At 40.4% G+C, this 23457-nt stretch overlaps 1 protein-coding gene across 1 annotated transcript in view; it reads right to left on the bottom strand.

Annotated features, from left to right (window-relative positions):
- Positions 1-23457, bottom strand: part of TOLLIP (toll interacting protein) — a 35241-nt gene that overhangs the window by 4270 nt on the left and 7514 nt on the right. Inside the window, exons 2-5 of the mRNA XM_068399872.1 lie at positions 21396-21545; positions 16940-17122; positions 13846-13998; positions 12392-12482 (exon numbers count right to left, since the gene is read on the bottom strand). Of these exons, the coding sequence (XP_068255973.1) occupies positions 12392-12482; positions 13846-13998; positions 16940-17122; positions 21396-21545 (577 nt within the window). The remainder of the gene's footprint in view (positions 1-12391; positions 12483-13845; positions 13999-16939; positions 17123-21395; positions 21546-23457) is intronic.

The following is a 23457-nucleotide window of genomic DNA, read 5'->3' as shown; positions in this document are numbered from 1 at the left end:
GAAAATGAGTTTTCTAATTCCTGTCTAGTAATTCCTTTTAACAAAAGTCCCTTTTCATTACTTAATAACTTTTATCATTAATTAAGCATAGATCCATTGCTGAAAAAAAATTCCATTTGCTTTTATAAAACTGAAACCAGGTATAGTATACATCTAGAGTCTTTCATCATCACTTCTGAAAATGGCATATTTCACTTCTCTAAGTAGTTCCAGACTCCTGATTATCTTAGTCCCACACCTTTGTGTGTTACTTTTCCAGTTCTGCTATATTCTTTCTAAGGTAGGGCAAGGAGAACTACCTGCATCTAGACACAAACATGGCACCGCTTCATACAGCAGATAAAGTTTTTGTATTTGTTCTCTATTTGCCTTCACACATTTTATCCACTGTTTCAAACACTATTCACTTGGTATTTTTCTAAAATAGTGTACAGCAATTTAAAGATATTTATGTGTAGTAATGACCAATCAAGAAATCATCACCAAATATGTATTAGTTAAGATTTTTCTTTACACAGAATACTTCAACACCAGCCTTAATATGCTATTTTATTTCCCATTTACTGTAATGAGATCCTTCTGCAACGTGCTGCAGTCAGAGACTCGGAAAATTGCAAAAAGTTTTTTGTTTTGACAAATTGTCTATTAATCCCCTTCTCTTGATTAGTTTTTTAAAAATATGATGCACCCCACCAAAGACCTCCCTCCATTAGGGGATGACTCATCACTTATTTTTATCTGTTCATCAGCTTTTCAAAATAGCTATTATACCACAAGAGGACCTTTATTGTATCAGAATATCACATGATAGGAAGAGTCCTTAGCAAATAGCATTTTCAAAATGCAGCTTACAAGCTGATATACACAGACCACATCATTCTTACCCACATACTCATACACCTATAATTTCTAAGACATGAGCCTTCTCTACGTAACCATGTCACCTCCTCCTGAAGTTTACCTAGTTAGTTCTTTGTTTTAAATTCAGCTTGTTCTAATCTCTATAGCTTTTAATCAGTTCATGTAATAGGAAAAAGTTACTTCAGAACTGCTTTTAAAAAAAAAATTCAGTTTGCTCTCCTCCAGTCCTCTGAAAGCAAGACTAATTAAGCAATAGGTTACATACTGCATTTGGTACAAAAATCCAAAATACAAGACTGGGAAAAAATGTTATCTTACCTTCATTTTCTTACTGATCATCTTAACAGTTAAGCGTTAAACTCTAAAATTCTAATCTGAGGCTCCTTCTCCATAAAAAAAAAAAACAAACAACATTCCTTCATAAGAAGGACAAACCCAAACATTTTCTTCCTCCCCCTGTTATGGTCTCATGTTCTAACTGTTTTTTTATTTTGTACTCCCTTACATAGTTACATCTTTACAGTCACTTAATTACCTAAATAGTTCCAGGTTCTATGCCTCTAAAATAAATAGTTCTCAACTCCTTACACATGTGGTCTTCAAAAGTGTTGGTACCCAACCTTATTACCAATTTAGATTTAATATATAATTTAACTCTCTCACATCCCCTCATTTGGGCAGGCCTACCAATTTTTGGCAGAAACCTACTTTACTGTTTTACTACAGAGATTTTTTAGGATTCTCCAAGAGTGTTTTTTTTTGGTAATTTGGCATACATTTATTTTGAGCAGTTAACAACTTTTTTTCCATAGTTTTTAGTTCACCTGTTTAGCATTCTTTCTGTGACCTTAATTATTGCTCCTTAAGTTAAACAAAGGATGAACTATTTGCATCACCACTATTATACAACTTCAAAATAAAGATACTTTTTGAATCACATTTCATGTACTACTCAGGAGTAGATCAAAAGCAGCTTCTCTATTGAATTCTGACTAGCTGCTCAAAAAGCATAACAACATAAAGCAGATCTACAACTGACATCATTTTCAAGTGTGCCTCTTTGCAGCCTCAGATCTCAGCAGAATGACTAAAGTACTTCAGTGACCAAATGTATTGCAACCATATTATGCAACTATTCAGACTTAACATCTCCCCCAAAAAAACAAAGAGCAATTTCAATACTTACCTTGTCTCTTCAAGATTTTCTTTAACCTGTAACTATGTCATCAGAATGTCTGCACTCGCTCTAACTTGTACAAATATTTTAGCATTTCAGTGATTACCTTTTTTCTATCAGCTTTAAAAATACTATATTAAAATTCACATTCAAGGTTGTATCAGCTAAACCCATCTTACCTTACGTCAACTCTGGCTGACAAGATACTGTAACTGCATATAGTTTGACTGTGGGCATTGCAACCATGACTTTATCTAATGTACTCTTCGCTATTTCTTTCCTCAGCTTGGACTTCTGTCCTATCTGAAGGGATGCATTACTGAATTGTAAGCACCTCCATACTTATCAGTGTTCTCCAATTTTGATTTTAAAATTCCCCTTGTAATCATCTTTTGGTTTTAAAAAGTTTTAAATCTTTTTTTTCCCCTTAAATTTTATTAGAAGCAAAAAAGGAACCTAGGTGCTTTAAGTCTAATGTACAGGCTGCATCTGTTCAAAAGGGTTCATGCTGGCAAGAAACATCCCTCTCACCATAAATTTATAACTTACACACTGGAACTATGTCTCTGCCCAGCCATCTGCATCACACCACTACCAAGGGTATCTATCACCTCTTCTGCAACAACCTACACTTTCACTCTAGACCTTCTTATGCCATTTGGACCATGGACTCTGGAATTCTGTCTGGTACTATGTGTTTGAACATACAGCACATCAGTCCGTGCATGCAGCACCCTGGAGGCAAACCACTGTGCAGTCCACATTAAATACTGCAAATACACTTTACCGATAATCATGTCCAGCAGAATTTCAGACTGCCTCTTCTATAGCTTCAACAAGCCTCAACTCATTCCTTACACTTCCTACAAACAATCTAAACAAAGATGTGTGGCCTCAAAAAATAAAGTTGCAAAGTATCTGAAAGAACACAGCAATAGGAGTTATGTTTTACTTCTAACACAATCTTCCTAATATTCTTCAGTAAGTCATCAGCACCCTAAAATTATCCAACTATCAGCCTAACTTGTGTAGGAACTGTCCATACAAAAGGTCAGTTTAAAAATATTAATCCAAATGAAATATGAGGCTCACCTCTCAAGTACCACAGCATCCTACAGCTTACCAATGAAGTTTCAGTGTCTTGTCAAGGTCAAAAAAAAAAAAAAAAAAAGACAACCAGCACGCAGTTTTTCTTACTGCTTTCATCAAAAAAAAGTAATTGTGAAGCCAGACATCTGCACAGGCAGTATTCAAGAAGTATTTTCTATCTAAATATTCAATTTTAGAGACAAGACATTTCTTGATGGTATTGTTTTTCAATAATGATTTTCAAAATCCATCTTCTCAGCTCTTACAGTTCTAGAATTAGTTTATGCTGTCTACAACTACACTGTATACAAATGGAAGTTAGTATCACAGTGATTTTTAACAAATACCTCCATGATAAATGCTTACTTTTCATGAAACTCAACATTCAAGCTATACAAATACCAATTTAAAGAGTACCTTGGCATTTTTGCTCAGGCTAGAAGCATCCATATTTTCTGATTTACAAAATAGTAAGCAAGACTTAAGCATAACCTTAAAGAACTACACACTAAAATTTAGCAAAAATACATATATATACAGCCATTAGAGAAAGCTATAATAAACTTCAAAATTATCAATGTTCAGTAAAAAGCTGCTTTACATATTAAGCACCTCATTTCACTAACAGGTGAAAATTGAAACTAAACCACATCAGAATCCACTATCGATGGAACTGCACACTCCTATGTTGCTCTTGGATATTAGGTAAGTGTTATAAATCAGAAGAAAGGAGCACTGTTTTCCAATTCAGTGAGAGCGCAATGGCAAACATGCTGGCATAAGCAGTGACATCGAACACATGAAACAAGCACGTACAATAGCAAGTTAATTGCCACGAGCAGCAATGGAAGCATCAAAGCAGAACTAACTGGGTAAACTTTTTCCAACTGCACACAAGGCATTACACACTTTATTTTATTTTCTTGTTCAGTCAAGTATCCTACGTTTAATTTCTTAACTCATTATTATTCTGTCCCAATGCATAGATCCTTTCAGAGTAAACTCAGGAACCTTCTCAGCACGAATTCTTTCACTTAAAGGAAGAAATCAGTATCACGTTTTAAAATACAGAAATAAGTCTTAAAGATATTTGCTTCACAAAAAAAAAAAAAAAATCAGTGCTAATACATGCATGCTATCATCTCAATTTTTTGAAATGCTGCTTCTTTGCAAAATACTAGAAGAGTGAAGCATATGGACCCACAGAAAAATTCTACAATTCCACTGCTCTGAACAAAACAAATACATTGTGACAACCATATCAGTTTTATTTACAGCACCTTTCTGAAATTCAGAGCATCAAGAAATGACATTTTCTCTCACAAGGAGTAATTCTAGAATTTTCATAACATACTTGTTTGAAGACCAATGCTTTTATCAAAGTTAAGGATGTCACAATATCTTTGCACAATTCAAAATCAAAGGTGTCATAGTAAGGTAAGTCTAAATTGAAGGAAAACTGAATTCCTGTAACATAATTTGCCTTTATAGTTCTAGTCAGATGCTTAACTTGACATGGATCTGAAACAGATGTGCATGAAAGATACACACTGATGAAAAAAGTGTTATCGTTTTGAAAAAAGGCTTATTTCAAGATTAACAGCAGGCAATTGGCAGGCTGTCTTCTCAATGTCATTGCAGAACTGAGTTCTTCACTTTCAAGTTTACAAAAAGTCATGGCATTACCTGCTTCTCCCCAAATCTTGCAGCAGCAGAACAACTGCAAGATTAAAGCTTCTCTTCTAGGAAACCAGTATAATCACCTAGAATAGCTCACTGACATACAACAGTTTCAGAAGAACATTAACATCACATATTATCCATCAACACCATTATGACCAATTAATTTATAGCTTGAAGCTGAGCAGATGCTTTTAAAGACTTTCCAACAGGTTAGAGGGGCTTTAACAATTTCCAGGTGATGCATTAAATTGTTCTATTGCGACATCCAAGTGGCAATACCTTGTGATACAGTCTGCTGTAACAAATAAAGCTGTTTAGATGAGTTCATGCAGAGATCTTGAGTCAATGAGGATGGGAGTGAGAAAAGAGCTTGGAAACTTACCCAGAGCAAAGTACTCAAGCCCTAAAGATAAGTGAAAATGAAGGGGCAAGGGGAAAGGAGTAAGACATGGGAAAGAAATATTAATCTATTTTTAAAAGGAAATGAATCATTTACCTTCCAAAGGTGAAAGTTGGATAAACTGAGGCAATTAGGTAAGACCTAAACTACCTAATATCGAAAATTAAATGCTGCTAGGATTCAGTCTCCCAACTAATTTTCTTCATCACTCTGAAGAAGTTTCCTAAATGTTTTGTTTTTACAGAAGTAACAATTTGAGGAAAAGTTTTCAAAATAAGCCACCAGGTGTTTGCAGCAAGGACTATAATTTATAGCCCACAAAGAACAACATACATCCATGGTTTCCTGAGCAAATACCAGTAACATCACAAGCTAACCCATGAAACTCAATACAGACACCTAAAGGAGTCATGTACATATAATACACACAACTTTGCCTCAGTGAAAAAGGATATCATAGACTCTGACAGGGCTCTGAAACCCATGGGTTTTTAACCTACTTTTTACACAGGTGTTTATAAGTTAAGTACAAATAGATTTCCTATTTATCCCATGAATACTTAGCTGATAAGAAATATAGCTTACTTAACTTTTTTTAGCTTACTGTCTTTGATACACTATCAAGAAGATCAGCTTGGACTGTAAGCAACTAGTATATCACAATATTCTATAGCCTAAATTAAGTAATGTTTAGAAAAAGAAACAGGAAGAGATCACAGATAAACTCAGCTTTTAGAAGAGCAATAGGACTGACAAGTTCAAATTTTCCCAAACCAATCCATAGATACATCATCTATGGCAACTAGTGCTACTGTCGGAAGTTTTTAATTTTTAAAATTAATTAACATGGTGCAAAAATATTCTACGGCCATTTCGGCTCTTATCACAGCTCTGTGACATCTACCATCAACAGCAGGGAAAAGAACATTACAGTGTTGACATTTCAAGCTTTATCTGCTTACAATAGCAACTAACTGCTTGCTACTATGATTTACTTCAGCTTGTATAATTGAGATAAGCATGACAGGAATTAGCGGCTTCGACCTTAATTAGAAGGTTAGTTACGTATACTAAGTTTTGAACAGAAATTTTCTGTTACAGAAAAAACAGCTTGGCCTTTGTGACACTGCTAACTTTGACTTAACACCAGCTCTCTTTAAAGCACAGTTATTTTGGACAGATAACAAATAACTGTTAAAACTGTTTGGAAACAAATAGAATTTGTTTATTGACTACACTCATTTAACTGGATAGGTAAAAAACTGAACTAAGAAGATGGAAAGAAGGTAAACATACTCCTGTGGAGCATACTGATGTCCTACCATTGCCCTTCTTGAAGCAGTCTCAAAAAGAGAGAAAACCCTGTACAGTGTTCCAAAAAAAGTGCACCAGAGTTTCCCCAGAAGATACAATCAATTCAGCTGGGCAGGGAAGGCCAGTGGTTTGCATGCATGCACCTTCCTGAAAGAGCTTACAGAATCCAGAAGGAGCATCTGGTTCACTATACAGAAAACATTCTGACAACGCTTCATGTCTTCCAAGATGCACTACTGGTTCCTCTTATAATTTGAAATTACTTTTATTAAGCCATACAATTAAATGTATGAAACAGTAAAAGTATTCTGAAGTCAAGTCACTTTCAAAGCCCAATCCTAACCACCCATCTAATTATTATGACTGGGTCATTGATTAGTAAAATAGGCAAAAGCTTTAAAAGTCACAGTGCTTTGAGAAATTTTGATGGTGCCCACAGAAATTCTAGAACAGCAAACACAAAGCATAGTTATATTAAAAAAAAAATCAAAAATAGATCAAAGGTGGCTTGTAATAAGTTTGGCATTTATAAAGTCATTCAAGCTTTCCCAGAACAAAAGAAAAGTTCCAATCAAGCGGTGGGACTTCACAATGCTTTAAAAATAGAATAGTCATAAAATCAGGAAGAATTTTTCATACAGAAGATTATCATAGCAGTAATTAAAACGAACACGCTGGATCTTTGCAGAAGGGCAATGCTTCAACATACAGATCAAAAAAATTGTTACAAAAAGGCAAATTCTTATATGCTAAAATGTCAGGCATTACTATCACTTGCTAAATATTAGTTATTTCTTCACTTGTCCAAGTAAATTTAATAAGTACTACTGAAAATATTCTCAACATAAACACAAAATTACAGAACACCAAGACCTGACCATCAAGATACACCTCTGTACTTGTTTTTCAACTTTGCAGGTCTAGTATCAGTTTTATCTGTTCAGTTCTAGGTCTAGTTTCAATCATACCTGAAACTAGTCTCTTTTTCATTTCTAGTGTTTGTACTCTGTCTGTCACAGTAATTTTGCAATATGAATATTCTCATTTTGATCTGTTCAAGAAATTCTATAGCACCTTATTACATTCCTATACATACCACCACACCTACTGTTTCTCTTTTAACCATACACAAGATAACTATGTTTGAAGTTCACTAACTGCTTCAGTATATACGGATATAATGAACCTACAAGCAAAAAAGATACGGCATCTAATTAAAACACAGAAAAGCTACACGAAAGTCTGGCTTACCACAATGGAATCAAACTTCAAGATGTACACAAAAGTTGAAACTAGTTCATTGGCAAAGCAAGCAAGACTTAATCCTGAGAACTAAGCTACAGAGATAGAAGCACTTTAAATGAAGCAAACTGCATGCTTTCATTGGGGAATGAAGTATGTAACCAAACTTTTCCATGTTTTGCTCTAAGTTAACTCTATAAAAAAGAAACAGGAGGTATGATTAAGTTACATACCCAGTCTTCTGTTGAGGAGGTTTGTTTTTACAGAGAATGAAATTTTAAATTCAATCAGGAATTGAGTCTTTAAAAAAAAAAAAAAAATATATATATCCTGCTGCGTCAGCCCTTTGCACTTCAGTTATGTCACACACTATCACTCATACACTTGTATGGAAAGAAATCCAAAATACGTAAGTTTATATCTTATTTTCCCTAAAAAGTACACATATTACTGAATAGATGTCCATACAACAACTCGGAGCTTTTAAGAGCTGTATGTGAAACACAAAAAAAAAAAACTGAACTTTACTTATCAGTTATTTAAGCAGTGCAAATTCAAGCAGAATCAGAATAGTTTGGGTTGGAAGAGACCATTAAAGGTCATCTAGTCAAACCCCCCTGCAATGAGCAGGGACATCTTCAACTAGATCAGGTTGCTCAGAGCCCAGACCAACCTGACCTTGAATGTTGCCAGGGATGGGACATCTACCACCTCTCTGAGCAACCTCTTCCAGTGTTTTGCTACCCTCATTGTAAAAAGTTTCTTCCTTATATCTAGTCTGAATCTACCCTCGTTTAGTTTAAAACCATTGCCCCTTGCCCCATCACTACAGACGCTACTAAAAAGTCTGTCCCCTTCTTTCTGATAAGCCCCCTTTAGGTACTGGAAGTCTGCAATAAGGTCTCCCCGGAGCCTTCTCTTCTCCAGGCTGAACAACCACAACTCTCTCAGCCTGTCTTCATAGGAGAGGTGTTCCATGCCTCTGATCATTTTTGTGGCCCTCCTCTGGACCCACCCCAACAGGTCCATGTCTTTCCTGTGCCGAGGACTCCAGAGCTGGATGCAGTACTGCAGGTGGGGTCTCACCAGAGGGGGGTAGAAGTGCAGAATCACCTCCCTCGACCTGCTGGCCACACTTCTTTTGATGCAGCACAGGATACGGTTGGCCTTCTGGGCTGCGAGCGTGCATTGTCCGCTCATGTCCAGGTTCTCATCCATCACTACCCCCAAGACCTTCTCTGCAGGGCTGCTCTGAATCCCTTCATCCCAGCCTGCATTGATATTGGGGGTTGCCCCAACACAGGTGCAGGACCTTGTACTTGGCCTTGTTGAACCTCATGAGGTTCACATGGGCCCACTTCTTGAGCTTGTCCAGGTCCCTCTGAAAGACATCCCATCCCTCAGGTGTGTCAACCGCACCACTCAGCTTGGTGTCACCTGCAAATTCACTGAGGGTGCACTCGATCCCACTGTCTATGTCATTGTGAAGACATCAAACAGTACTGGTCCCAATATGGACCCCTGAGGGACACCACTTGTCACCGATCTCCATCTGGACATTGAGCCATTGACCACTACCCTCTGGATGCGACCAACCAACTACTCATCCACTTAACAGTGCACCCATCAAATCCATCTCTCTCCCATTTAGAGAGAAGGATGTTGTGGGGGACCGTGTCAAAGGCCTTACAGAAGTCCAGATAGACGACATCTGTAGCTTTTCCCTTGTCCACTGATGTAGTCACTCCATCATAGAAGGCCACTAGGCTGGTCGGGCAAGACTTGCCCTTGGTAAAGCCATGCTGGCAGCCTTGAATCACCTCCCTGTCCTCCTCCGTGTGCTTCAGCATAGCTTCTAGGAAGATCTGTTCCATATTCTTCCCAGGCACAGAAGTGAGGCTGACAGGTCAGTAGTTCCCAGGGTCCTCCTTTCTACACTTTTTAAAATGGGTGCAATGTTTTGCTTTTTCCAGTCAGCAGGGACTTCACCTGACTGACATGACTCTTCAAATATCATGTAGGGTGGCTCAGCAAGTACATCAGCCAATTCCCTCAGGACTCTGGGATGCATCTCGTCAGGTCCCTTAGAACTGCACATATTCAGGTTCCTCATGTGGTCTTGAACCTGATCTTCTCTTACAGTGAGGGGGAATATGCTCCCCAGTCCCTGCCTTGTGGTCCATCCACTCAAGAGGTGTGGGAAGAGAGGTTGCCAGTGAAGACTGAGGCAAAAAAGTTGAGTACTTCAACCTTCTCCTCGTCTGTTGTTACCAGTTTGCCAGTCGTGTTCATCAAGGGGGTTACGCTTTCTTTGACCTTCCTTTTCTGACTGACATACCTGTAGAAGCCCTTCTTGTTATTCTTTGCATCCCTTGCCAAGTTCAGCTCCATCCACATCTTGACCTTCCTGACCCCATCTCTACACAAGCAGGTAGCATCTCTATACTCTTCCCCTGATACCTGTCCCTGCTTCCACTGCCTCTGCATTTCCTTCTTGCCCTTTAGTTTGACCAGCAGGTCTTGACTCATCCATGCTGTTCTCTTGCTGTCCTTGCCTGATTTCTTACACCTGGGGATCGAGATATCTTGTGCTCTATGGAAAGCATCCTTAAAGATCTGCCAGCTCTGTTCTGCTCCGTTGTCCCTGAGGGCAGTTTTCCAGGGGGTCCTATTGACCTTGAACAGCTGGAACTTTGCTTTCCTAAAATTCAGGGTCCTGACTTCACTCTTTGCCCGACCATATCCTTCAGGACTGCGAACTCCACCGACGCATGATCACTGTAGCCCAGACTGCCTCCAATCTTGATGTTGCCAATTAGCTCACTTGTGTTGGTGACCAACAGGTCCGGTAACGCATCCCCTCTGGTAGGACTGTCTATTACCTGGCTTAAGAAGTTACCCTCAATGCACTCCAGGAGTCTCCTGGATTGCCTACAGCTCACCATGCTACTTTTCCAGCAGACATCGGAGTGGTTGAAGTCCCCCAGCAGGATGAGAGCCTGTGAGCACGATGCCTCCTGTAGCTGGAGTTTGAAGGCTTCCTCAATAGGCTCCCCTTGATCAGGTGGCCTGTAGTAGACCCCAACCACAAGGTTCCTTTTGTTGCCTCAGTCTCTAATTCTTACCAATAAGCTTTCAACTTGCTTGTGGCTATTGTTCGGAGACAGCTCTTCACACTCTATCCTTTTCTTGATGTAGGTGGCAACCCCTCCGCCACTCCTTCCTCACCTGTCCCTTCTGAACAGCTTGTAGCCATTGATAGCCACACTCCAGTCATGGGATTCGTCCCACCAAATTTCAGTAACGGCAAGTAGGTCATAGCTTTCTAGCAGCACAGTGGCTTCCAGCTCCTGTTTGCTGCCCATGCTGTGTGCACTAGTGCAAGGCACTTAGCTGGGTTGTCGGCTGTGCCACCATCTTAGAGGAATACCCCTTAATTCCTTTGAGATATTTCACTGGTGTTTCCCTGTTGGCTCCTATCACCTCAGGAGCCCCTGGCTCATTCCACAAGACTTCAGCTGTGCTCCAGTGTAGCCAGCATGTCTCAGAGCAACAGGCTGAGGGCCCTCACTAGCACCCCATCCCTCTAACCTTGGCGTGTCATCCCACAGCTTGTCAAGGGCAAGCCTGATATCATCCCCCTCTCCCTTCAAGTCTGGTTTAAAGCTCCGTCAATGAGCCCCATTAGCTCATGAGCAAAGACCCTCTTCCCCCTTTAAGAAAGGTGTCAGAATCCCATCTGACACCAGCGAGCCTGGTGCTGTGTTAGGCCATCCCATTATTGGAAAAACCCCAAATTGTGGTGGTGGCACCATTTACAGAGCCATGTATTAATAGACTGGGTCCATCTGTTTCTTCCAATGTCACTGCCCACAACTGGAAGGGGAGACGAAAAAATAACCTGGGCTCCAGATTCCCTTACCAACCATATATACTTTAAACTTTTCATCTTTGACAGAAAAATTACAAAACCTAAGTTAACACATCTTTCTATATAAGTCCAAAACTTACTTTCCACAGACCAAGAGAACTGACAATACTTGCTTTAGCTCTTCTTGATGTATTTACGTAACTATCTCAGAGCTCCCTAACATTTTTCATTTGCTGTGCTGCACACTTCACATGCTGTGTACCAGGTTCTCAACAAAGCGTCTTCAAAGACCACAGAAGAGTCAACCCCTTTATGGGCCATGTAAGTTGCAGTTCTAACAGCACAAGTCATTTGGTGCACTTTCTGAAGCCTGAACATTTTCACACATGGATTGCCACCATTTAAACAAGCACACATTATGCCAGAGTGCAGCCTGCTAGATAGTTAGTTATTCAGTGACCTAAGTCTAAAATAGACACCCAAGAAGAAAAGCCTTCAAGCTACTTGTTCCAACCTGATAGTCATTTTAATCCATTTAATCAAACTCACGCATGTCCCTTAAACAGGGTACAAGACTGAAAGCAGACCTACACTTAATTCTCTCTCTTTTCCTTCCAAAAATGTATCATGGGAAAAATGGTTAAGGACAAAAGTCATTTATAGCTTCCTTTACATTCTGAAAAAGAGGAGAAATTTGGTAGTTACTTCTGCAAAACCCTTTACCTGAAAGAGTCTTCAAGAAGAGAAAACATACCTGCTATAGGCACGTATCCAACTCCTTGCTGATATACAGTGGGCATCAGGACCACTGGCTGGGGCTGCATCATCATGGCAGCTGGCAAAGACTTGACACAAAAAGCACAGATTAGAACAACTCAAGAAAAAGAAAACAACTAAACCAACAAAACAGTATTTGCAAACAAATCGTCACATTGTAAATCCATGTTCCATGTTCAATATTACAATATGACTATACTAAGTGCTAATCTATATTAAACAAAATCTCTGGCAAACTAACTGAACTATAATCCTTTTAAATGATAATTAGTTTGTCTGTAAATCAATATAAACACACCATGTCAAACTAGCCTTTTGCAACAGTTTGATAAGATTTGACACTGGAATTTTGTTACTGAAGTGAATGATTTCAAAATACTGGTTTAATCAGCTTTTGTGTCTTATTCTTGTGAAATGAATATACAACATATTCATCATAAATAAAATCTTGGAGCAAACCTGAATTTTATTAAAAGCAGTATACTGCCCTTAGAAGCAAATTTTAGTTCAAATCAATTATTTTTGAGGTAAACCAGTACTTTAAACAAAATATCAATTTAACTCCATTCCCTTTTACTACCACAATTCTTCTTCAGTATGATCCTGGAAAATATTAAAAGGTCAGATTCTATGTACAGTACATTCATGGGCAGACAGTTTTAAAGGTTAATTACAAACTCATTTCTCCTAGGGGTAATGGAACAACTGTTCAGATGTGGGGAAAATGTGAATTTCAAACAGCAGGGAACATCTGTTACCAGTTGTGCACTCAACAGCAATTTGAACATTTGATGACGTACAAGTGTAGTAGGAAGCATTCAGGGCTGCACATGCTACACATGCTATCCAACAGTTACTAAAGATGATAGATGACAATAGTCCACGAGTTGCTAAATGGACCAGTGTAAGGCAGCAGTTCATGACTAGCAGCACCAAATGAACAAGAATAGAAGAACAAAGTTATCAGAAAAAGCATTCAATCTGAGACAGACCTAAGACACTTAAGAGTTTCCACTATTTTTGCTTTTAAATTGACATGAATTTCTAAAGATTTAGGGAAAAAAAAATAAGTTGTTAGATTGCACAAAGCTTTTTTTTTAGTTATTATTATTAAATGAGAAAATACAATGGACCATTTGACTCAGGATTTCTTTTTTATACTTCTATTAGCAAAGAAATAAGCTGAATTTTTGTAATAGCAAAAGGAGATGAATAAATATCCATTTATCCACCTCACCAAAAAGTATTTACTACCTTAACTAATATTTTTGACTGCTATTCCCAAAGTTAAGTATAATTATTTTAAATGCTAACACATACAAACACCTAGTAAGGTACAATGGAACTACTTCTACTTCAATCTAAAATATCTCCCTCCCACTACCCAAGAAACTTCTCTCCCTTCCTCCTCACATACAAAACTTAGCTTACCGTGTACGACATAACCAGATTAATCATTCCTTCCTTGTCATCACCCTGCCTTCCGCTCAGGCTATACCATTCATCCTCCACATTTCCTTGTTTCAGAGACTCAGGAATTGTAATATGTGTCCAAGCGATGCGGTCATCCATTGAAAAGGCCCGCTGGAATATAATTTAAAAATTATTATCAAGTTAATTTTCCTGAAAAAAAAAACCCAACAAAATTATTCTTGACTAACCCTTCAGTTTTATGCTATTTCATCTTGCCAATTTTATTTTTAAGTTATTCCTTCTGAAACTACTAAAGTGTCAGTAAATATTTTAGCCATCTCTTTTCCAACGAGGATGAATGATGCTTTAAAGTGGGACTATAGATATTAGGACAAAGCGCAGATGGAGCTGAACTTGGCAAGGGATGCAAAGAATAACAAGAAGGGCTTCTACAGGTATGTCAGTCAGAAAAGGAAGGTCAAAGAAAGCGTAACCCCCTTGATGAACACGACTGGCAAACTGGTAACAACAGACGAGGAGAAGGTTGAAGTACTCAACTTTTTTGCCTCAGTCTTCACTGGCAACCTCTCTTCCCACACCTCTTGAGTGGATGGACCACAAGGCAGGGACTGGGGAGCATATTCCCCCTCACTGTAAGAGAAGATCAGGTTCAAGACCACATGAGGAACCTGAATATGTGCAGTTCTAAGGGACCTGACGAGATGCATCCCAGAGTCCTGAGGGAATTGGCTGATGTACTTGCTGAGCCACCCTACATGATATTTGAAGAGTCATGTCAGTCAGGTGAAGTCCCTGCTGACTGGAAAAAGCAAAACATTGCACCCATTTTTAAAAAGGGTAGAAAGGAGGACCCTGGGAACTACTGACCTGTCAGCCTCACTTCTGTGCCTGGGAAGAATATGGAACAGATCTTCCTAGAAGCTATGCTGAAGCACACGGAGGAGGACAGGGAGGTGATTCAAGGCTGCCAGCATGGCTTTACCAAGGGCAAGTCTTGCCCGACCAACCTAGTGGCCTTCTATGATGGAGTGACTACATCAGTGGACAAGGGAAAAGCTACAGATGTCGTCTATCTGGACTTCTGTAAGGCCTTTGACATGGTCCCCCACAACATCCTTCTCTCTAAATGGGAGAGAGATGGATTTGATGGGTGCACTGTTAAGTGGATGAGTAGTTGGTTGGTCGCATCCAGAGGGTAGTGGTCAATGGCTCAATGTCCAGATGGAGATCGGTGACAAGTGGTGTCCCTCAGGGGTCCATATTGGGACCAGTACTGTTTGATGTCTTCACAATGACATAGACAGTGGGATCGAGTGCACCCTCAGTGAATTTGCAGGTGACACCAAGCTGAGTGGTGCGGTTGACACACCTGAGGGATGGGATGTCTTTCAGAGGGACCTGGACAAGCTCAAGAAGTGGGCCCATGTGAACCTCATGAGGTTCAACAAGGCCAAGTACAAGGTCCTGCACCTGTGTTGGGGCAACCCCCAATATCAATGCAGGCTGGGATGAAGGGATTCAGAGCAGCCCTGCAGAGAAGGTCTTGGGGGTAGTGATGGATGAGAACCTGGACATGAGCGGACAATGCACGCTCGCAGCCCAGAAGGCCAACCGTATCCTGTGCTGCATCAAAAGAAGTGTGGCCAGCAGGTCGAGGGAGGTGATTCTGCACTTCTACCCCCCTCTGGTGAGACCCCACCTGCAGTACTGCATCCAGCTCTGGAGTCCTCGGCACAGGAAAGACATGGACCTGTTGGGGTGGGTCCAGAGGAGGGCCACAAAAATGATCAGAGGCATGGAACACCTCTCCTATGAAGACAGGCTGAGAGAGTTGTGGTTGTTCAGCCTGGAGAAGAGAAGGCTCCGGGGAGACCTTATTGCAGACTTCCAGTACCTAAAGGGGGCTTATCAGAAAGAAGGGGACAGACTTTTTAGTAGCGTCTGTAGTGATGGGGCAAGGGGCAATGGTTTTAAACTAAACGAGGGTAGATTCAGACTAGATATAAGGAAGAAACTTTTTACAATGAGGGTAGCAAAACACTGGAAGAGGTTGCTCAGAGAGGTGGTAGATGTCCCATCCCTGGCAACATTCAAGGTCAGGTTGGTCTGGGCTCTGAGCAACCTGATCTAGTTGAAGATGTCCCTGCTCATTGCAGGGGGGTTTGACTAGATGACCTTTAATGGTCTCTTCCAACCCAAACTATTCTATGATTTTGTGACAAATTGCAGATATTTAATAATAAGAAATTGAAAACCAGAAGCAGAACACTTCTAGAAATACAACATATTAATATCAGCATAGTCTGTGTGAATCTAGTGACACCACATCAGAGGCCATTAAATGAATGTGAACAGGTTACGTTTACACTACTATGCTAGTCTGTGAACTCCAGTAAGTCAAGAGCAGATACAAGCCCTGATCTGCCACCCCTGCTGCAGCAATGAAAGACACTTCAGCCAATCAACTAAGCCCACAAATTAGCATCCAAAAGCCTCACTTGTGTAATGACAACAGAGCTACGGCAGCGTCAAGTTTTACTACACAAAGTAAGAGAGGGAACATAAAAAAGGCAAACTACAAACTTTAGCCTCAGTTGTAGCCTCTTAGTTTCTGCTAATAAATCCTAGTGACTACACACACTCTATACTTGACAGTTTTACTCTCAGCATTTCTTAGCTTGGGAAAGCTTCCAAGCTCCTCCTGGGTTAGAATAACACTGAAGAATTTCTGAGTAAAACAGCACTGTATAAACAGTCTATTTTTAATAGGGACAGTACAGAATATAAGGCTGTGGAGCATTTTGACAGCGAAGCGGAGCTTAAACACCACTCAGACTTTTTTGCTTCTCCTCCTCTGCAGAGAACCCTGCTAATTGTCCCTTATCAGCTACCACAGGAAAAGTAACAGCTCTGACATTCTGGGGGAAGAGTGAAGCCGCCTGCATTGCTGCTCTTGGGATTCTGAAAAATTTCCGTTGTTTCCCAGAAAGCACAGCTAAGAAACAGCCTTTGGTAACTCAAACCTTTTTTGCAAGATTTCACCCAAACCTCAGGCCAATCAGGAGGGGGCGGGGAATATAGCAGTTCTGACCTCATCAAATATCTCTAGATAAAAAGAGTCCACGCCTGGGGGAACAGTGCACTGAATAACTTTGTTCCAGCGGGGGTTCTTGGCTCCATTATGTGCTGTTGGAGTTTCATATACAGCATACCCCAGCCGTATTCGACAATATGGATCCATGCGGGTCATTCCATAGTTCTTTGCCAATTTTGCCTGGAAAGAAAAGAAAGCCTATAAGTGTATAATATTTACATTAACTTGAGAAGTTAATTACTATTAGTTCACAGAGAGAACCAAATATTGAACAAAGGACTAGATTCAATTATGAGGCAGACAGGAAGAAAAAAAATGAAGAAAAACAGCATTCAGACTAAAACATAAGCCAATGACAGCATTAAGTGTCTGGGAAACCTTGAAAAGGGAACCTCTTTTTAACCCGTCAGTTGTAAAAAATACACATCTTCACCATAGCTAAAATAAGTTACTTCATACCAAACCAAAAAATATATGATTACAAGGAAATAGTAACAAGTTCAATTTTTGCCTAGGTATCTGTTCTCCAGCATACAATCATAAACATAATGTGATAGGCAGCCTGTCCTCTGTCACCAATGTACTTTTAAAGGATGAAATACAGAAATCCAGTAGCTTCAAGAATATAACACAATACAAAAGCACAAACTGCAAAGGCAGTTCAATTGAGGTAAAATCTAGTAGATCGTACTTTTCAAGGTGATTAAAAAAAAAACTTACTTAACTCAGTGTGTGCATTTGATATTACTTAATTCAGCGGCCAACTTAAGTTTTACATTAGTGTAAAAACAGATGCTGTACAGAATCAGAAGATATCCAACACATTTTTGCTGTAACATTAGAGGAACAGAACAAGTTGATGACAGTCCTGAAGACAACATTGAGTACTGTTGCATACCTATGTCAAAGTAGAAGTTGGACTTTTTGGACATGCTGTTTCTCTGACGTGTACTAAGCAGCCTATAGTTCTTTTTAGAGTAAGACAAGTGACAAAATATGGTGCCTAGGATGCCTCCCACCTACAGGACATTTAAAGAACTGGAACAGTTAAGACTTGCATAAGATTTAGTCACAATGGCTACAGCTCTGGCCTGGAAAGCCCTTTTCTCCTTCAGGACACGTGCTGGTTCAGTAATTCATACATTAGAGGTGGCAAGAAAGGGCTCAAACTGTTTCTTGTAAACGGGGGCTTAACAATTAAAGTAGGAAAGCTGGCACCGAAATTATGCACTCTCTAGACTCTGAAGTCCTGAGATTAAGCAGTTTATCATAAACTTCACCAAAAGAAAAAAGAGCATATAAATTGTCTGTCTAGTAATTTAAGAGGACACAATCAACTGTGCCGAGACAAACTCACCACCATTCCTACATATCTGCAAGAAAAAAAAAAAAAAAGCAGTAAATTACCATCCCATAAACATTTTCTGCTCTATACACTTTATTAATGCATATTTAAATAGAAAAGACTTCAACCAGCTTTTCATGTTCCACAGGTTAAATATGCCGTGGTAAGTCTCCTATCCAGAATGTCACATGCCTCAATACACAGCCAAGATTCCCACAGCATTCTTGCATAAACTCCCAGACAGGTACAGAAGACTATCTCTTGGGACACCACAGGGTTGTACTGTCGTTCAGAGCGACCTTGCCAGGTTGGAGAAGTGCACAGACAGGAATCTCAAAGTTCAGCCAATGAAAATGCAGTGTTCTGCCCCTGAGGGGGAATAACCACATGCATGACTATAGGCTGTGGGCCAAGTGGTTGGAGAGCAGCTTTGCACAGAAGGACCTGGGGGCCTTGGTGGACTGGGGGCCTAGTGCAGAAAGCACTAGGAAAAACAGCAAATGCATTAGATGAAATGGGGATGCAGTCAGTTAAGGAAAAATACGTAGGGCAACTGCAGTTCCCTACAATATTCTCAAAACTGCTAAAGTCTTCCAATATTAAGTGTTTCTACAAGAAGCCTTCTTACCAGAAATTTTCAGAGAAACCTGTTCACTGTAAAAAAAAACCAACATGATTTTATTTGATTATCACAGAATCACAGAATGTTAGGGATTGGAAGGGACCTCGAAAGATCATCTAGTCCAATCCCCCTGCCAGAGCAGGATTGCCTAGACCATATCACACAGGAACGCGTCCAGGCGGGTTTTGAATGTCTCCAGAGAAGGAGACTCCACAACCTCTCTGGGCAGCCTGTTCCAGTGTTCGGTCACCCTCACCGTAAAGAAGTTTTTCCTCATATTTATGTGGAACCTCCTGTGCTCCAGCTTGCACCCATTGCCCCTTGTCCTGTCAAGGGATGTCACTGAGAAGAGCCTGGCTCCATCCTCATGACACTTGCCCTTTACATATTTATAAACATTAATGAGGTCACCCCTCAGTCTCCTCTTCTCTAAGCTAAAGAGACCCAGCTCCCTCAGCCTCTCCTCATAAGGGAGATGTTCCACTCCCTTAATCATCTTCGTGGCTCTGCGCTGGACTCTCTCTAGCAGTTCCCTGTCCTTCTTGAACTGAGGGGCCCAGAACTGGACACAATACTCCAGATGCGGCCTCACCAGGGCAGAGTAGAGGGGGAGGAGAACCTCTCTCGACCTGCTCACCACACCCCTTCTAATACACCCCAGGATGCCATTGGCCTTCTTGGCCACAAGGGTACACTGCTGGCTCATGGTCATCCTGTTGTCCACTAGGACCCCCAGGTCCCTTTCCCCTATGCTGCTCTCCAACAGCTCTGTCCCCAACTTGTACTGGTACATGGGGTTGTTCTTGCCCAGATGCAGGACTCTACACTTGCCCTTGTTATATTTCATTAAATTTCTCCCCGCCCAACTCTCCAGCCTGTCCAGGTCTCTCTGAATGGCTGCGCAGCCTTCCAGCACATCAGCCACTCCTCCCAGTTTTGTGTCATCAGCGAACTTGCTGACAGTGCACTCTAATCCCTCATCCAAGTCATTAATGAATATATTGAATAGAACTGGTCCCAGTACCGACCCTTGAGGGACTCCGTGAGACACAGACCTCCAACTGGACTCTGTCCCATTGACCACCACTCTCTGGCTTCTTTCCTTCAGCCAGTTCACAATCCACCTCACTACCCGATCATCCAGACCACGCTTCCTCAGTTTAGCTGCGAGGATGCTGTGGGAGACCGTGTCAAACGCCTTACTGAAATCAAGATAGACCACATCCACAGCTTTACCATCATCTATCCACCGGGTTATGTCCTCATAAAAGGCTATCAAGTTGGTTAAGCATTACTTCCCCTTGGTGAAGCCATGCTGAGTGCCCCTAATGATCCCCCTATCCTTGATGTGCCTAGAGACAGCACCAAGGACAAGTTGTTCCATCAACTTTCCGGGGATGGAGGTGAGGCTGACCGGTCTATAGTTACCCGGGTCCTCCTTCTTGCCCTTTTTGAAGACTAGAGTGATATTCGCTTTCCTCCAGTCCTCAGGCACCTCTCCCGTTGCCCACAACTTTGCAAAGATGATGGAGAGTGGCCTAGCAATGACTTCCGCCAGCTCCCTCAGCACCCGCGGGTGCATCCCATCAGGGCCCATGGATTTATGGACGTCCAGGTTGCTTAATTGGTCCCTGACCCAGCCCTCATCTACCAAGACAGATTCCTCCTCTATCCTGACTTCTTCTGGGGCCTCAGGGGTCCGGGGCTCCTCAGGACAGCCTCCAGCAGTATAGACAGAGGCAAAGAAGGCATTCAGTAACTCCGCCTTCTTTTTATCCTCTGTCTCCAGGACCCCCACCTCATTCATCAGTGGGCCTACATTGCCTCTAGTGTTGGCTTTACCTGCAATGTATTTGAAGAAGCCCTTTCTGTTGTCCTTGACCTCTCTTGCAAGGTTTAATTCCAAGGAGGCCTTAGCTTTCCTAGTTGCCTCCCTACATCCTCTGACAACAGACTTATATTCCTCCCAAGTGGCCAGCCCCTCCTTCCACGATCTGTACACCCTCTTCTTCCACTTGAGTTTGCCCAGCAGTTCCCTGTTCAACCATGCAGGTCTCCTGGTACCCTTCCTTGACTTCCTACCTGCTGGGATGCTCTGATCTTGAGCTTGGAAGAAGCAGTCCTTGAATGCTAACCAACTATCTTGGGCCCCCTTACTTTCTAGTACCCTGTCCCATGGGATTTCCCCTAGCAATTGCTTGAAAAGGCCAAAGTTGGCCTTTTGTGTGGCCTATTATGTGCTATAATAGCAAGGTTTACAGGAAATTGCTGCACCATGCATGATGCAGCTAAGAAACATGAAACTGCACAAAATGCTGATGTACAGAAACATGAAGCTACAAAAACTTTAAAAGTTACTCATTCCCTATACACAAGTAAATTTAGTAACTCAAATTCCAACACAAAATCTTTTTGTGGCCACCAAAAGACTAATCTTATTAATTAATTATAATTATTTTAATATACAAAGATGGTACAATTTGTACCTGTACTACAGTAATGCTGAGTCTGCCAACTGTACCCATTGGTCCTCCATACTGTAGCTGCTGAGCTGCCTGGGCGTCCAGCTGGATTTGCTGTTGCTGCTGCGTTGGGGTAATGCGAAGAAAATCTTGAGGAAGCTCACCAACATAAACCTTAAAAAAAAAAAGGAAAAAAAACCTTCAAACTTCAGTCTTCCACTTTCATAATGAAAAAGAGAGCAGAATACAAATCAAAGAAAAGCTTAGCAAAAACATTCTGCAGAATTTAGTCTAGTTTTGACAACACAAACAAAGAACTAATTATATTACAAAACCGTGAACTCGTGTAGAGAATATTCTCATACTCGCTTTCAAAAACACTAATTTCCAACATAAGCCTCTGAAAAAAAAGTAGGACAACAGCCAAGGCTGTTCTGCAACTAAACATTTAAGTACTCCATACAAAAGTCAGAGCTACCAAGTTCTACACCCCGTTCACATAGGACATTTGATGGCACACAGCTCTTTCACTTATTCACCACTCATGTTGCATCCAATCATTCCTGTGACAAGACACAGCACACCGCTTTCGTTTGAAAAGGTTGCTTTCACAGTCACCTTCAAGACAGACAATAAAGACAATGTTTCCTATGAACCAAATCCTTCAACATAACTAATAATCCTTCAACATAACAAAGATGCCCTAATGCTTTTCCAATGTTAAACTCGGCTGGCCTGCAACTAACCTTGGGGACAATTTGGGGACAAAATCCCATCATACTCAAAACAATAGTGGAGGAATTCAAAATCTGGTCTATCCCAAGAAAGAACCATGATGAAAAATTCAAAGCAGAAAAATACTACAGGAACTCCATCATATGTGCCAATACAAATCAGCAGTCACCATGTACTTTGTTAGCTTTATGGCAAAAGAAGGAAGAGTTTCTACCTATTACTTGTCAATTTTATTACTGTCAATTCAACAATGCAGGTTGTTTCTAGGTTTTAAATGCTCAGTGAACATTATCAATAACACATTTAGAGAGATAATCACATTAAAATAACAAGCATACTATAATAATAAATTTTAAAAGGCAAATAAAGTGCCATAGAAAAATTATAATTAAGCTGTACTCTATATAGAGTTGCTTACATTTTTAATACAGAACTGTCCACTGCATCAAGACAAAAAGACAGTGCAATTTCTTATGTTGCAATCCCAGGCAAGATTACTCAATTGTATATCTGGCAGATGCATGCCTATAGAACATAATTTAAGTTAACAGACCTCTAGGACATAGCTTTTGAAGATTAGACAGCACTTGCATGTCAAGATTGAATCTTGGAGATAGAAATTGCAGCTCTTGCCAAATCACATTTTGTATGACTATTGCTATCTGAGCGCCTCAGGATCCTGGCAACAGTAGGTGTCAGATGCCAGAAAGGAAATTTATCAAAAAAGCTAAGGAGGAAGTACTGAATGCCTGCTGCTAGGATATTGGGAGGCAGGAAGAAGAGGGAATTGGTTTTGCTTACAAGCATCCTAAAATTTTACAATTAAGATCCTAAGTAGCTTAAGTTTTAAAAAGCAGGAGGAAAAATGTGGGCATAGAGGGAGAAGACTAAACTAAAAGATAGTGCTAATATTAAAAGAAAGCTTATTTTAAGTTAGGCTGGAAATTAGACAGGGTCTTGTAACAGCCTTCTCATTAGAATACATGTCATAAAAAAGGAGTTAGTTTTAAAATAAAACATAATCCATTTAGGAAAGATTTGAAATGGCACCAGAATTAGCAAGGCAATGGCATTTACAAGACAGCGGGTCCCCTCCAACCCTTGATCTCCAGGAAGTTTCAAATCTGGTATTATTAGCATCTCCAAGAACAGATATCATAATAACTTCCCACAGTCAGAAGTGGTGGCTGCAGCCCTGAAATTACATTCCCATATGTGCAAGCTCCCTCTGTCAACTTCTCAGAAAACACGATAGCATGTTTTGTCTCCACCACTTTAACATGGACATTGGAAAGTGTAATTCATTCACAACAAGTAAGAAGTCTAATAATATCTTTCACTTTTTAAATTT

This window comes from Nyctibius grandis, chromosome 4 (genome assembly GCF_013368605.1).
Source record: "Nyctibius grandis isolate bNycGra1 chromosome 4, bNycGra1.pri, whole genome shotgun sequence".
Classification (NCBI taxonomy): domain Eukaryota; kingdom Metazoa; phylum Chordata; class Aves; order Nyctibiiformes; family Nyctibiidae; genus Nyctibius; species Nyctibius grandis.
This window is presented reverse-complemented; position numbering and strand designations above follow the sequence as displayed.